We start from the raw sequence: 13,169 nt of genomic DNA on the forward strand, positions 1-13,169 counted from the left end.
GGCATACTTTACATTGCAACAAGGTCTTGAAGAGGAGTTGGACAAGGAAAAGTCATGACATAAGGAGCATCATGAGGGAGTAGTATTCATGTTTGTTTGTTTATTTCCTAACCCACCCCTTGTGCTAATATTTTTTGATAATGCTTTGGATGGATTTGTCTTCATATTTTATTTATGGTTGAAAGCTTGTTACTAACATGATTTCCTATTGGTTTATATGCTAACCTCCATTTCTACAGCATTTCAGGTGTGAATAATGCTCACCTTGTGAGCAGATGGAAAATCCATAGCATTTAGGATTAGCTAAGGGATAGAAAAGGAGAAACTAAATGCCTTAAAAAGTTTGATAGGATTACTAGCGGATGGAAAACCCTTAAATGTGCTTTCCAAAGGATTTGAAAAATGGGATGAAGAAGAAGAGGACAGGTGTGATGGAAGACACTTAAATGTGCTTCTCAAAGGGTTTGAAAAAAGGGATGAAGATGAAGAGGACAGGTTATCAGTAAGGAAAAAATATTGATGATTACCATGGAAAAGAGGAAGATTTAGAAGATCACAATGCAGATTAACACAAGCTTGTCAGTGAAGGTTGCCAAGATCTTTATGGAAGTAGTCAAATCAGAGATGCAGTAGTACAGAAGGAAAACTTTGTGGGCCATACATTTGATGAAGTCATTTTGACTTTAAAGAACCCAAAAGACGAGTAGCTAGAGGGATGTCTCGAAAATCCTCAACTGATGAAAAAAGAAAGGATCACTCTTCCTTCGAGAAGACAGGGAATACGAGACTATAAGATTTGTAAATATATCTTTGCTAATAGAAACTTGACTTTTGTATTTACCTTCTGGGTTTTAATTTTATCATCTGTGATACACGAGTCCTTGGTAATAATTTATTCCCTGTCTGTTGCATTTACTTGAAATACTATATATATTCAGATATCCGATCGCAAAACAGCGCTAGAATTAGCAAAACAGAAGGAATTTCTGCACTATTTCCGAACAGTACTTTTTTAAAAAGTTTTAATTCAGTTCGCTGGGGAGGAGAGAAACTGCATATAATATTATTTAAACTCTGAAAGAATACTGCTATGAGCAACATCCCATTGGTTGCAACTTGCATATGTCAAAAGCGTTCCTCCATTTCGAATTCAGTTTTGTTTGCTTTCTAGCTTTTAATTTAATACGAGTTGCAGGAGCAGAGGTTCATTTGCATCAAATAACTTCAGAAGACAATTAAGGAAATGTTATGTCATGGGCTACTTCACTCCATTTGCTTCCTCTGAATTAGTAAAGCAGTATAGAAGTCTCGACTCTAGAGCTAAGATTAACCATAGTCAGTTAAAGAATTTATTTATTTAATTTAAGTTGCCACTTCTATCTTGCACTTGGGTACAGTTGCTATCAGAATTGTGGATACATTCATAATGTTTTAAGCATACTGTATATAGCGTGCGCAATGGCAGTTAATCTATTGTATATGGTACCCAACGCTAACAATTTAGCCGATCCCTCAAATACTTGCACAGCCCTCTCTGCATCTCTGCTATTGCCGAATGCATCAAGGACCACGAACCCTTACCACAATCCCCTTGGCATTTCATCTTACCAAGGTTCCTTTCGTTCAGAAGAAAAATGGAATGGTTTTTCGCAAATATGAAAGAGGGGAGAATGTGCCAACTAGTAAATAAAAAGAAAAAAAAATTAGGGTATTGGATATGATGTCATACTCAGGTAAAAGTAGCCTTCCAAAGAACAAACCAATAGGTGTATTCTGCGTTTCAAATGTCAAGAGAGCGGTCTTAGACTAATTACTTTAGGATATCTTCAATGAAGCATAATCCAAAAGGAGTATATGGACATGCAATTTACATTGGCATGGACAAAACCTAAAGTCTCTCTAGTTCGAAACCTACATCTCAATCATATGCAATTACAATTGAATAAACTCAGTGAAAACTTAGAACCATTACGTATTAATTAATGAGAAATAAATGAATCAAATCATCCAAATTCAATATACAAAACATTTAAAATAATCTATAAACAAAAAATTAAGAATTGCTTGCAAAATATATATAGAGAGAGAGAGAGAGTTATTTAAGTCTTAAAATCTGATATCTATTAATATCAGAATCACCAGAAGTAAATCGAGAAGCAGAATAATACAAAAAATTGTAAAAGGAATATGTTGCTTTCTCACTAGAACATGTCCTTCTAAGATTATGAGATTTACATCTCAAACGGTTCTAACATAAGCTAAACCAATCTGCCTACCCAGAAAACTCTTCTATTGATTTTGATAAACTTAATCAAACAATTATTGGCCTTGAGCTCAAGCTCGAATAAACCAAAACAAACAGTGAAACAAGCAATAAGAAATTGTTTTATAATAGCTTAATATTACAGAAAGCGCACAACATGCCTCCAAATTTAAATGGGAAGACAACATTCTCAAACATCTGCTTACGCAGCCTGTGAGACTTCGTAGCAACTTATAGGATTTGTTTGGTAACAAAGCTGATCATAAAGCCATGCTTTCTTGCAGCCATGGTATCAAGCAAATGTGTAGTTACCTCCAGCTACTTGAATGTTGTTTCAGTGACCGAAATTACATGTCTGCACGAACTCCATATCATAGGCTACATATTTAGTCCAGATATCTCGGTATTGATTCATAGCAATATCAAGCCATGGTTTCATGTTTCCATTGAAGTGAACAACTGCTGCATTTCGGATCTCATCCATGCTAATACTAGGGTTATATCCAAGACCAAGAACGTGCCAAGATTTATCCAGAGGCTTTGTTGTCTTATAGTATGTGATTAGACCTGGCGGTAATGTCCCCAGCTTCCATAGGGTACGATTTTCATTCTGCAAAGTTAATGCAGCATAATAAAAAAGTAAGCAATTTGATATGCAAGAAGATCCACAAAACTCAGAACAAAAAGGTGTAAGTGTATGAAACCAGAACAATGGAAATAATATTCTTCTAGAAGCAAGGCACATTTCTGAAAATGAAGTAGACACTACTAAAGTTTTCTATGGCTGGTTTATATGACATGAATATGATTTATCTACATGGACTGCTCTGCAAGCAGATGGAATACTTCAGTTCTCTGTAAATTACCTGATGCAATTTTCATTGCATAGTGAGATCTGTCCAACTACACAAAATACTTATTGGAGTTGCATGTTTTAAAACTAGGTAAATATTCTGAAATTCTATTCATCAAAAAATAGAAAACGAAAGGAAAAAATTTACCAAAAATTGTCTATGAACAAATGAACCTATTGTAACAGAAGACAAATACAAAATATTAAAGTTTCCAGTGCCTGAAAACCAGTGCGATAAGGTGAAGCACTTACAAGGTTTTGCCAGTAATGGTACTCTTCAGTACACTTCTCTCTTCTCCATGCATCCAAGTCAAAGAAGTTCATTCCATAGGCCCAGCCACAAGCCTTGGGATGAAACCTGGCCTTGATGAGTGGATGCGAGAAATTCATATATTTATCGTAACGGTGAAAGGAGCCAAAACAGGTCTCCACTGCTCCATTCACTTTGCCATCCATGTCTATCTCCCATAGACCAGTTAGATCCTTCTGAACAACCACATCATCATCCAGAAACAGAATTCTGTGCAGCTTTGGATACATTTCAGGCAAATAAAACCGCAAATGATTCAGCATAGAAAGGTACTTGGGATTCCTGAACTTCATGTTAGGTGCATCCTTGGTTGCATTTTCCAGCTTGTTCTCAAAGTAAAACCTCTGCAGATTGGCAGATTCAAGCTGGCGTAGAACAGGGACATAGGAAGAATTTAAGAATGTATAGTCCTCCACGGCCTTCACCTCCACATGTGACCCTTTAAGTGAGCGCATCTGCATCTTGAACCACACCTGCACAGGGAAAAATGGAAATTTAACAAGTACTGAATGAAAAAATTAAAAAAGATATAAATTGTACTATACACATTCTGTGAAAACCTATGCTCCCAGGAGATGTGCCTCCTGCCCAAAATAACCCTATCATTTCGGGGATGTAAGAACAGGTAGGAAACATCCCCACCCCATCCATTTTTTTGAAAATTCAGGAAACATCCCCAGGGCATCCGAAAATCTACAGGGTATGGTACACCTGGGAGCCGAAGGGGATAACAAAACCCAGCCACTTTTTCTGTGTTTTTTTAAATATAATTTTGACCAAAAAAAAAGGATAGGTGCCCACAACTATACCTAAACCCTATAAAGCCTAAACCTAAAACAATTAGAAACAAAAAAACAAAACATTTTGACATTTTCCAACTTGTGAAGAAGAAGAACAATAGAAGCAGCAGCAGCGAGAAGAGAAGAATAGTAGTGGAAATAAGGTGATAGAGCATCAAATCCTCAAATGGGATTTGAGGTAAGTTTACGATTTATTATTCATTTATTCAAATTCTTTTGCAATTTTATTTTTTATTTATGTTTTACACTAACAGCTGTGTTTTGAATTCTTATTAAAAAAAAGAATGAGCAAATGTGGAAATAATGAAAGTGAAGAGGTTGAAGTTGAAATGCACCGAAAAATACTAAAGGTCATAGAAGTATGGCTGCAACTAGGAGTTCTTCTTAGACTGAAGTCTAGCAAAGTCTAGAAGTTCAACTAACTCATTTGAATGCACTTTCAAACTCTTCAAAACCTCTGCAAAAAGCCCATTTAACCCCAAAAAGCGTCTCTTACAATTTGCAGCACATATAGGGAAAGACAATAAAAAATTCAAAGAAAATTCAAAGGGTAGTAAAGCATGGCTATGTCATTTGTACAAAAAGACTATAGGGACAACTATACTAAACTCTATTTTCATCTTTTGTGCATAAGCGGATTAGAGGTAAAAGGTTGTGAGAAAACAACTCTAACAGAAAAGGCCGAGATAACTAGATTGTATACGGAGGAGGAGACAAGAAAGAATTGAATTTCATTAAAGAATATGTAGCCTAGTGAGTCATTGCCTACAAAAACCATAAATTGTGAATTTGAAGAGGAGAGGGTTTTACTTCTACCAAGGTGGATAAAAAGAACTAGTAGAGTTGCAGGATTGCTTGATACACATGTTAGTAGTGTTAGAAATTAAAGATATACAAATGTTCATATGCAACAAATCACACTTCATGTGTTTTGTTCAAGACTTTTTTGAAGAAGGAATTCATCAGCTAGTAGAAACTAGAAATGTTAGCTACTTCATTTTGTTAGAGCAGATGTTTAAGGTGCAGGAGACTTTAGAATTAATGATGGTTAAATCAGAATAGGGTGGACGGCCGATAAATATGAAACAAAATATCTTTGTGATGATTGGTCCAAAATGAGGTAAGAAATTATTAGTTTTACTATAAAAAAATTTAAAAATTAATTAATTAATGTTTTTAACTTGTAAATTATCTTCATTCTTTGTAATAGCAATGACTTTATCATTTGAGTCAAATTTCTTTATCTTTTTCAAATTTTAATTTGCAAATTTTTTTGCACTTAATAGATATGTTTGCTCCTTCATCAAACTTCTTGTGCAAGTCAAAAAATATGTTGATATAGAATCTCCTAGCCTTGGAGAGATTTATGAGATCTTTCTAATAATATCCTGCTTTGGTATTTTATGAAAAGCATATTACGCCCATTGTAACACAGCGATGGAACACTATGAACACGTCACTTTATAAGGCAACCTATACTCTATTTCCCAAACAGGATATAGCTAGGATTGAAAGAGCTCCTCCATCTCATGATGAAGAGTTGAAAGAAGAGTTTATGAAAGTCCTTTAAAAAATGTATACTAATGGGGAGTCTTCTTTATTTCACACACAATTGGCTTGCCTTTGTCAATCTTCGTAGTCCAACCTTCAACGAGCCAAAATGGAGCTTCATTAACTCAAATGAAACCTATTGGATAGTGGATTTGGCATGGTAAGGATGCACCGGAGTAAAGGACACTTGGCACTCAACTCTTTTCACAAATTGTCAATTCCTCTACTGTTTAGATTTAGTCCACATATGGCTTCATTGAGTCAATCAAGTGGAACAGCCTTACTCTAGACGATTGAAAAAATTGGTGGCCATACATAATGCCTTGATCCTATACGATCATAGATCCTAGGTATCACCAAACTCCAATGTCACATTGGAATAATGATCCCACAAATACTAGACAAGTTGACGAGTAGGAGGCACAAGAAGAATTGGTTGGGTTTCCATTGCATGAGACAGCCCCTCTAGTGCCATTGACTCAAAATTGGACTTTTATTTTGATGCAGACCTACCAAAGACAGATGTTGATTAGAGATAGCTGTATAATTTCTACTTTCTTGTCATTTTGTGGTTGAAACTCATCGTTTTTTGGGCATTTTGTTGTATTCTTATATAATATATATGTATACTAATAGAAAGCATTTAAATTTTGTTAATTTGTTTGTCAATTCTTATGTTAAACATCAACTCAAGTCTAATAATATGTATTAAGATTCTATAATGTCTATGATAAATGCTTTATCAAGATTATCATATGAATAATTAAAATTTCCTTTTTTATTAATAGACATCCCCTGTCATATCCTAGAAAATGGCCCCAAAAAAACCCATACCAGCTACACATCCCCTGTCCCCATCCAGAAACTTAGGGGAGCATAGGTGTAAAAAACGCATGCAGTTTTCATGCTGTAAATGCAAATTTTAATGAACGTAGCAACTATGAGCATAATCTCACAAGAAAACTTGGAAAAGTAGACTATGTCCAGAATTTCGGAGTTGGCTAACCTTGAATAATTGGTTTAAATGGCCATTGGTCTACTGAAAGTCGTTTGGCTCACAAGGAGCCCAAATATTAAGAGAACTTGAATGAATAAATTTTGCCTAGAATTCGGCAAGCAAATTTTAAATAGAAATTTAGATCAAGCGGTTTGTGGTCTACTGATGAAGGTGTTTGGTTCAAAAGGAATCTAGCAAAAGTTTTATTGGGTTTACTGGCCTAGTACTAAAGAACAATGTCCATTTAACAGAGTGGATGTTTTTCAGTCTTTGAAACTTACCCAAAGAAATATGATTATTAGTGAAAGCCCAAAATTAGGTGAAGAAACCCTTGATCCACTGGTAAAATTATGTGTTTCACAAAACCCTCACACAAAAAAGGATGGGTTTAGACTTGTGACGAGCAAGGATTGCTTATCGACCTCCAAAATAAACAAATAAAGCAACTGACCTGCATTGCTGCGAGATTCATCTTGTCCGTGACGACATGGAAGACATGCTTGGAGGGATCCTTTGCATTCTTAACAGCTGAGTTAACTACGACGGATGCAGCGATGACATTGTCGGAGAAGATGGCATAGTGGTAGAGATTGGGGTCTTCCCAGTGAGGGGGAGGAGGAAGGTTAGCGTCAGCGTACTTGAGCGGATTGGAGATGCGCTCCTCCATGAGACGCATCGAGAGGCAGTGAAGACTCTTGGGGATGGACTTGGCAGCAATGAGGCTGGAAAACGCGCCCTGCTTCTTGGCCCGCGTGAGCTGGTCATTGACAGCAAAGATGGTGTCCTTGAGCTTCTGGATCTTGAGCTGGTTGTCAAAGGACTCCTTAGCCTCAGCAATGAGCTGGCGCGTGAGCTTGATCTTCTCCTTGAGCTCCTTCTCCAGCTGCCTCACTTCATCTTCCTCCATCTCCCCCGCTGCCCTGTTCATGAGCTCCGTGTAGTTCCTTGCCTGCTCTGTGAAGATCCGTACCTGCTTCATGTTGTCCAGCTTCAGCCGCCGGGCATACGCGGCATAGGCAGTCACCAGGGAAAGGTGGTCGTTCGCCTGCTTGTTGAGGAGATCCATACGCGTTTTCACTGGATCTGATTTGAGAGCAAGAAATGTCCGCGTTACATAGGCGTGCAGCTGCTGCTCCTGTTGCTGCTGCCGTGATGGGCTCTCTGTGTTGGTGTTGCCCATTTCAGCCGAAAGCATACCCGTGTTGCCGCTGTAGAGCAGCGATCCAGCTGTGAACAAGAGCACAAGAAACATTGTGGGTGCAAAAACCCTGCTACAACCTCCTCCTCCTCCTCCCCCGCGAGCACCTCGAACCCCCGCCATTGTCTCGACTCTGCTCTGCTCTATTCTATTCTATGCTTCCATTTCGCTTTCCCCAAACCCTCCCTTCCTATCTTCTACTATTCCACTGCTCACCCTCTCTCTCTCCCACTTTGTTTTTTCACCACCCTTTGACTATGACTATGGAGTATGTAATTGTGAAAATTGAATACCGTGTCCCTCTATGTAGGTTTTGCCACTTGTATTATTCTGTGTTAATTGGATTGATGGTATTTTATAATTATTGCTATAAAGAATTTTATTTTTCATTATCTTAAATTAGATTTGCACATATGAACTTAACTTATTTTATTTTTACAATTAAATGTTTGAATTTTTAAATTCACATTCAAATTTTATTTTAAATTTTTAGAGCTATTTTTAATTTTCTTGAATTATATTTGTATATATAGATTTAACTCGTTTTATTATTATAATTGAATTAATTCACTTTTTTTTTTTGTATTAGAAATCGAGAGTCCAAAAAAAGGAGTTAGAGAGTTTATACAAAAAGAGAGAGCGGGAGGCAAAGCCTCAACCGCCAAACTGTGGAACCAAAGAGACTAGGCAAGTAGCATATACAGTTATCTCTTAATCACAACAAAATATGGGGATGTTGAAGAGTATAAAGGTTATTATCAAGGGGCATTATTGCAGAACCTCATCCTGATCCTCCAACCATGTGGTACATCCTTGTGCTCCTTCCATCCAGGCCACCTTCTTTCTTGCTAGGATCTGGGAGCACATCTCTATCATGTTGAAGGGAGGAGGCCTGCTATCCTGTAGATCCTTTATCAGCTTCTTTACTGCTTTATCAAAGGAGGTTTGATTCTCTGCGAGCCTGGCCCATTCATAACCATCTTGCATCTCATAGATAAACATAGTTGCTCTGCCGTCTTTGAGGAATCGTAGGAGCTTGTTCCTATCAATGTTCATCAGAAAGAAAACCTGCACAACAATTTTGTAATGTGTGAGTTTTTTTAAAAAACCAATAAGTTCCCTTGTATTACCTTGAAACTTCTCCTCATTCCTAAGTTTCCAAATAAACCACAGAGTGTAAGAAGATAGAATTTGCCAAACTAGGTTAGTATCCTTCCTCAGTCCATGAATAAAACCAGTAATTATATCAAGAGTGCATACATGTTCAGTGATAGAAATTCCAAACATTAACCAAAGCTCTCTAGCAAAGGGGCAATCAAAGAAGATGTGGCGCACGGTCTCAGTTTTCTGCAAACAGAGCACAGATCATATGCAGCCGATTTATTCCTAATAGGTAGTCTATCCAATATAAGTTGTCACCTGAAGCATTTGACCTTAGGGGGGATGGGGGATCGCCATAGCTTCTCAAAGGTTTTCTGCCATGTGTGAGAGGTATGGTTAACGTACCATAGAGTGTTAATATGTTCGATCACCGAGGTATCATTATTGAGCAGGCTATAGATAGATTTGGCTTTGATCTTGGGGAGGGTGGAGCCATCCTTCCATAGGAATGTAAGGTACCTATGAGCGTCTACATGTGTGCTCCTAGGAAGATTAAAGGGGGTGCAAGCATTTTTAATCATGTTGTAGGTCCTCTTATGTGATGCAGGGAGATCATACTTATTGCTAAGACTCTCCCAGCTGATAAGATTATCATGTTCTAGGATATCCATAATATACTTAATTCCTTTACTGTGCCAGTACTTAGTAGAGCAACCTTGGGTTAAGGCAAGGGGTTTAGAATTATGATGTAGGTTCCACCATATTGACCTTTCACCGTGGAGGGTATTGTCACAGTTAATGCTAGAGTTGTTGATAAGGCTACGCACATGCTCCCAGGATTTCCAAATGGATTTAAACACCCAGGTGCCTTGGACAGACATGGGGAAACCGCCTGCAATCAAGTCACTTAGCGAGAGGGCTTTCCAGGATTTGGCAGTTTTGGGAACACCATTTTGTATGTTGTTTCTAATGAGAATTTTCCAAGGTTCTTGTCCCTCCAGTGCATGGAATATCCATTTGGCCGCGAGGGAAATTCCTTGCAGCCTAAGATCCTTGAGGCCCAGCCCACCAAGTTTTTTGTCTAAGTGGCACTAGGTCCACTTGACCACCTGAGCTTTCCTTCTACCCTTGCCATCAAACCATAGGAATCATCTGATAGCCTTTTGGATTTCAAAAACTTGGTAGTTGTTGAACATCCACATAGAGGAATAGTATATGTTGTAGGAAGAGAGGATTTTCTGGCAGATTTGAATCGTGCCAGCAAGGAAGAGGACCCTATTGTCCCACTTGTTGAGTTTTCTGTCTATTTTTCCTTTGACCCAACTCCACATGTCTCTAAGAGAGGGAGATACAGAAAAGGGGATACCAAGGTACCTAACTAGCTTATTGGGTTGTCCCCATGCATATCCAAACTGTTGAAGTCAGTCCAGAGGGTTATCTTTCCACCCAAGTAGAATGGATTTGGAGCTCGAGATCTGGGCTCCAGATGCTCTACCAAAGGTGTCAAGTTTTTTATTAAGGGAGTCGATATTGTGCCTAGAGAGCTTTAGGAACAACGAGGTATCATTGGCAAGCTGAATGTTGAGCAGTTCAGAGTCGTCTGGCATCTTAATGCCTTGGACTCTAGGGGATAGGGTTCCATCTCTAAGGAGATAGTAAAGGCCATCTGATGCAATGACAAACAGAGCAGTGGCAAGGGGGCAACCCTGCCTAATTGATCTAGAAAGAGGAATAGGCTAGGAAAGAGTCCCATTGACTTCGATCAAGGCAGATGCATCTCTGAGGAGGATTCGAACATAATCACAAAACTCGCTAGGGAAGCCAAAGGCATTGAGCATCATGAGGATGAAGTCCCACTCCACCCTGTCATAGGCTTTTTCAAAGTCGACAAGGAACATGGCAGCGTCTTGGTTCGAGGTTCTGGCCCATTCCATGGATTCCCAGCTAGTTACAAGATTCTCCACGATATATCTGCCTTTAATGAATCCTGTTTGGGTAGAGCAGATGAACTTGGGAAGGATCTTCTCAAGGCGAGAGGCTAAGGCTTTGGCTAAGATTTTGTAGGAGACGTTGAGGAGGGTGATTGACCTCCAGTTTTTTATTAGGGCTTTGTCCCCCTCTTTTGGGATAAGCTTAATAATACCCTTATTGATGAACCCCCCCAGGGTGCCAGTGTCAAGTGCTTCATTGTAAATACCATAGAGGTCATTAGTGATCCAGTCAATGTTGGTTTTGTAGAATTCAGCAGGAAGTCCATCGGGGCCTGGGGCCTTATTGTCCTTGAGAGCCTTAATGGCATCCGCAATTTCTTGCACAGAGATCTTAGCTTTGAGGAGGAGAGCTTCATCCTTAGAGATCCTATTTGGAATAATGGTACTACACTTAGTTCGAGCATCTATCGAGGCCTCATTATCCTTTGAGGTAAACAGAGTCTTGTAAAACAATTCAAAGGCTTCTTTGATATCATTGATATCCAGGAGTTCCTTATCATCTACTGTTATTCTGTCGATTTTTTATGTGGTCTGTTTTTGTTTGAGAAGATTAAAAAATACTTTGGAGCCTTTATCACCAAACTGGAGCCAGTGGTTACGGGCTCTGATGAAGGCACCTTTGATTTTAACCTGCTAGTGATTTTTGAGGATATTTCTAGCCTCGGAGACCCGTTTGGCCAAGGTAGGGGAGGAGGGTTGCAATTGAATTTCTTGTTCCAAGGAGTGAAGCCGATGAGTAAGGGTTTTTTCTAGGTATCTAAAGTCCTTGGCTTTTTTCTGGCCAATGGTTTGGAGTAATTTATGCCTGGAGGAAATGTTCCTCTTCCATCTGAGAATGTGGGATTGGGGGAGATGTGGTTGCAGATTGAAGAGTCTAACTATTTTGATGGCATTTAGGACTTCCTCATCTTGCAGTAGGGAGGTGTTAAGTAAGAATTTCTTATTGCGAGGGTGGCTAGGGGTGATGGAATTCCTGGTGTTAATGATGGCTAGAATGGGGAAGTGATCAGATAGGGTAGCTGGTAAGACTGCCACCGCATTCCCAAATTGATTGGGGGAGAAGGAGAAGAAGTCCTTATTAACATAAAACCTATCTAGCCTAGAGTAGATTCTATTAGTGCTTTGCTGAAAGTTGCACCAAGTGTACCATAGGTTAGGGGTATCAGGTTTGGTGCCTTCCAAGAGGTCAAATAGATGCAGTTGTTGTTTAAACCTGTCCCAATGAGGTTTTTCTGGATTTTTCCATTCAAACGGAAGTCCCCCAGCCTTGTCATCTTGGTGTTCAGTCATGTTAAAGTCTCCAGCCATGACCCAGGGGATATTTGGGAGGGATGTTAGCCAGTTCCAGAGGGATATTCTTTCCTTGTAGTCATTAGATGCATATATGGAGCATATGCCAAAGCAAGTTCCTTTAACATCTACTGTAACCCAGGCCACTCTATTACAAGGGGAAGTTCCTTTATCCTTGAGGTACTTTGCCCATTTGGGGGCAATAAGAAGGCCAACTCCTCCCTTTCCTCTTGGGTGGTTGGTACAATTTTTGATTGCATCTCTCCAAATGAAATCGAGTGTGGTATCGAGAGAGAACCCAACAGATTTAAGTTCTTGTAGCATCAGAAAATTTAAATTTTTTATGGTAATCCAGAAATCTTTTAATAACAAATTTCCTGTCAGGCGACTCAAGGCCTCGAATGTTCCATGATATGTACTTCATTAAATTGGAGGATTTAAGAGGGGCTGGTAGGGAGACCGTGTTGATCTCCAAGCTTCTTGTTGTTTTTGGAGCCCATAGGTCTACCTTTCTTTTTATTTAAGGAGTATCCTTTCATAAGGTCCTCATCATCTTCATTATTTTTGAGAGGCTCAGCTTTATTATCTGAATTTCCTCCTATGTCAGACCCAGACAACTGCGAGCCTGGAAAGCCAAGGAGCATCGTGCTAGACCTAATGTCTTCTAGACCCTTATTGGCATAAATAACTTTTATAACTTCTATTAGAAGACCCATGTCTTCTAGAATTAATTCACATTCAAATTTTATCCTATCATAATACAGAATTTTATTTTTATTTTTTAGAGCTATTTTTTTGTCATCTTAAATTAGTTT

The 13,169-nt window shown here is 38.7% G+C and overlaps 1 protein-coding gene across 1 annotated transcript; it reads right to left on the reverse strand.

The window, feature by feature from the left end:
• Positions 1 to 2,259: 2,259 nt before the first annotated feature.
• LOC131043868 (galacturonosyltransferase 8) lies at positions 2,260 to 8,243 on the reverse strand. The gene is made up of 3 exons (XM_057977098.2): positions 7,226 to 8,243; positions 3,369 to 3,899; positions 2,260 to 2,873 (listed from the first exon to the last, which is right to left on the reverse strand). The coding sequence occupies exons 1-3, from the start codon at positions 8,093 to 8,095 to the stop codon at positions 2,598 to 2,600; spliced, it is 1,677 nt and encodes a 558-aa protein (XP_057833081.1). The 5' UTR covers positions 8,096 to 8,243; the 3' UTR covers positions 2,260 to 2,597.
• Between the last annotated feature and the right edge of the window lie 4,926 nt (positions 8,244 to 13,169).

This window comes from Cryptomeria japonica, chromosome 6 (genome assembly GCF_030272615.1).
Source record: "Cryptomeria japonica chromosome 6, Sugi_1.0, whole genome shotgun sequence".
Classification (NCBI taxonomy): Eukaryota; Viridiplantae; Streptophyta; class Pinopsida; order Cupressales; family Cupressaceae; genus Cryptomeria; species Cryptomeria japonica.

Excerpts from the sequence above, each read along its gene's own strand:
- LOC131043868 (XM_057977098.2), bottom strand. The coding sequence starts at position 8,095 with ATGGCGGGGGTTCGAGGTGCTCGCGGGGGAGGAGGAGGAGGAGGTTGT. Across the intron at positions 3,900-7,225 it reads TGAATCTCGCAGCAATGCAG|GTGTGGTTCAAGATGCAGAT; the intron begins GTCAGTTGCTTT and ends TTCCCTGTGCAG. Across the intron at positions 2,874-3,368 it reads ACCATTACTGGCAAAACCTT|AATGAAAATCGTACCCTATG; the intron begins GTAAGTGCTTCA and ends TTAACTTTGCAG.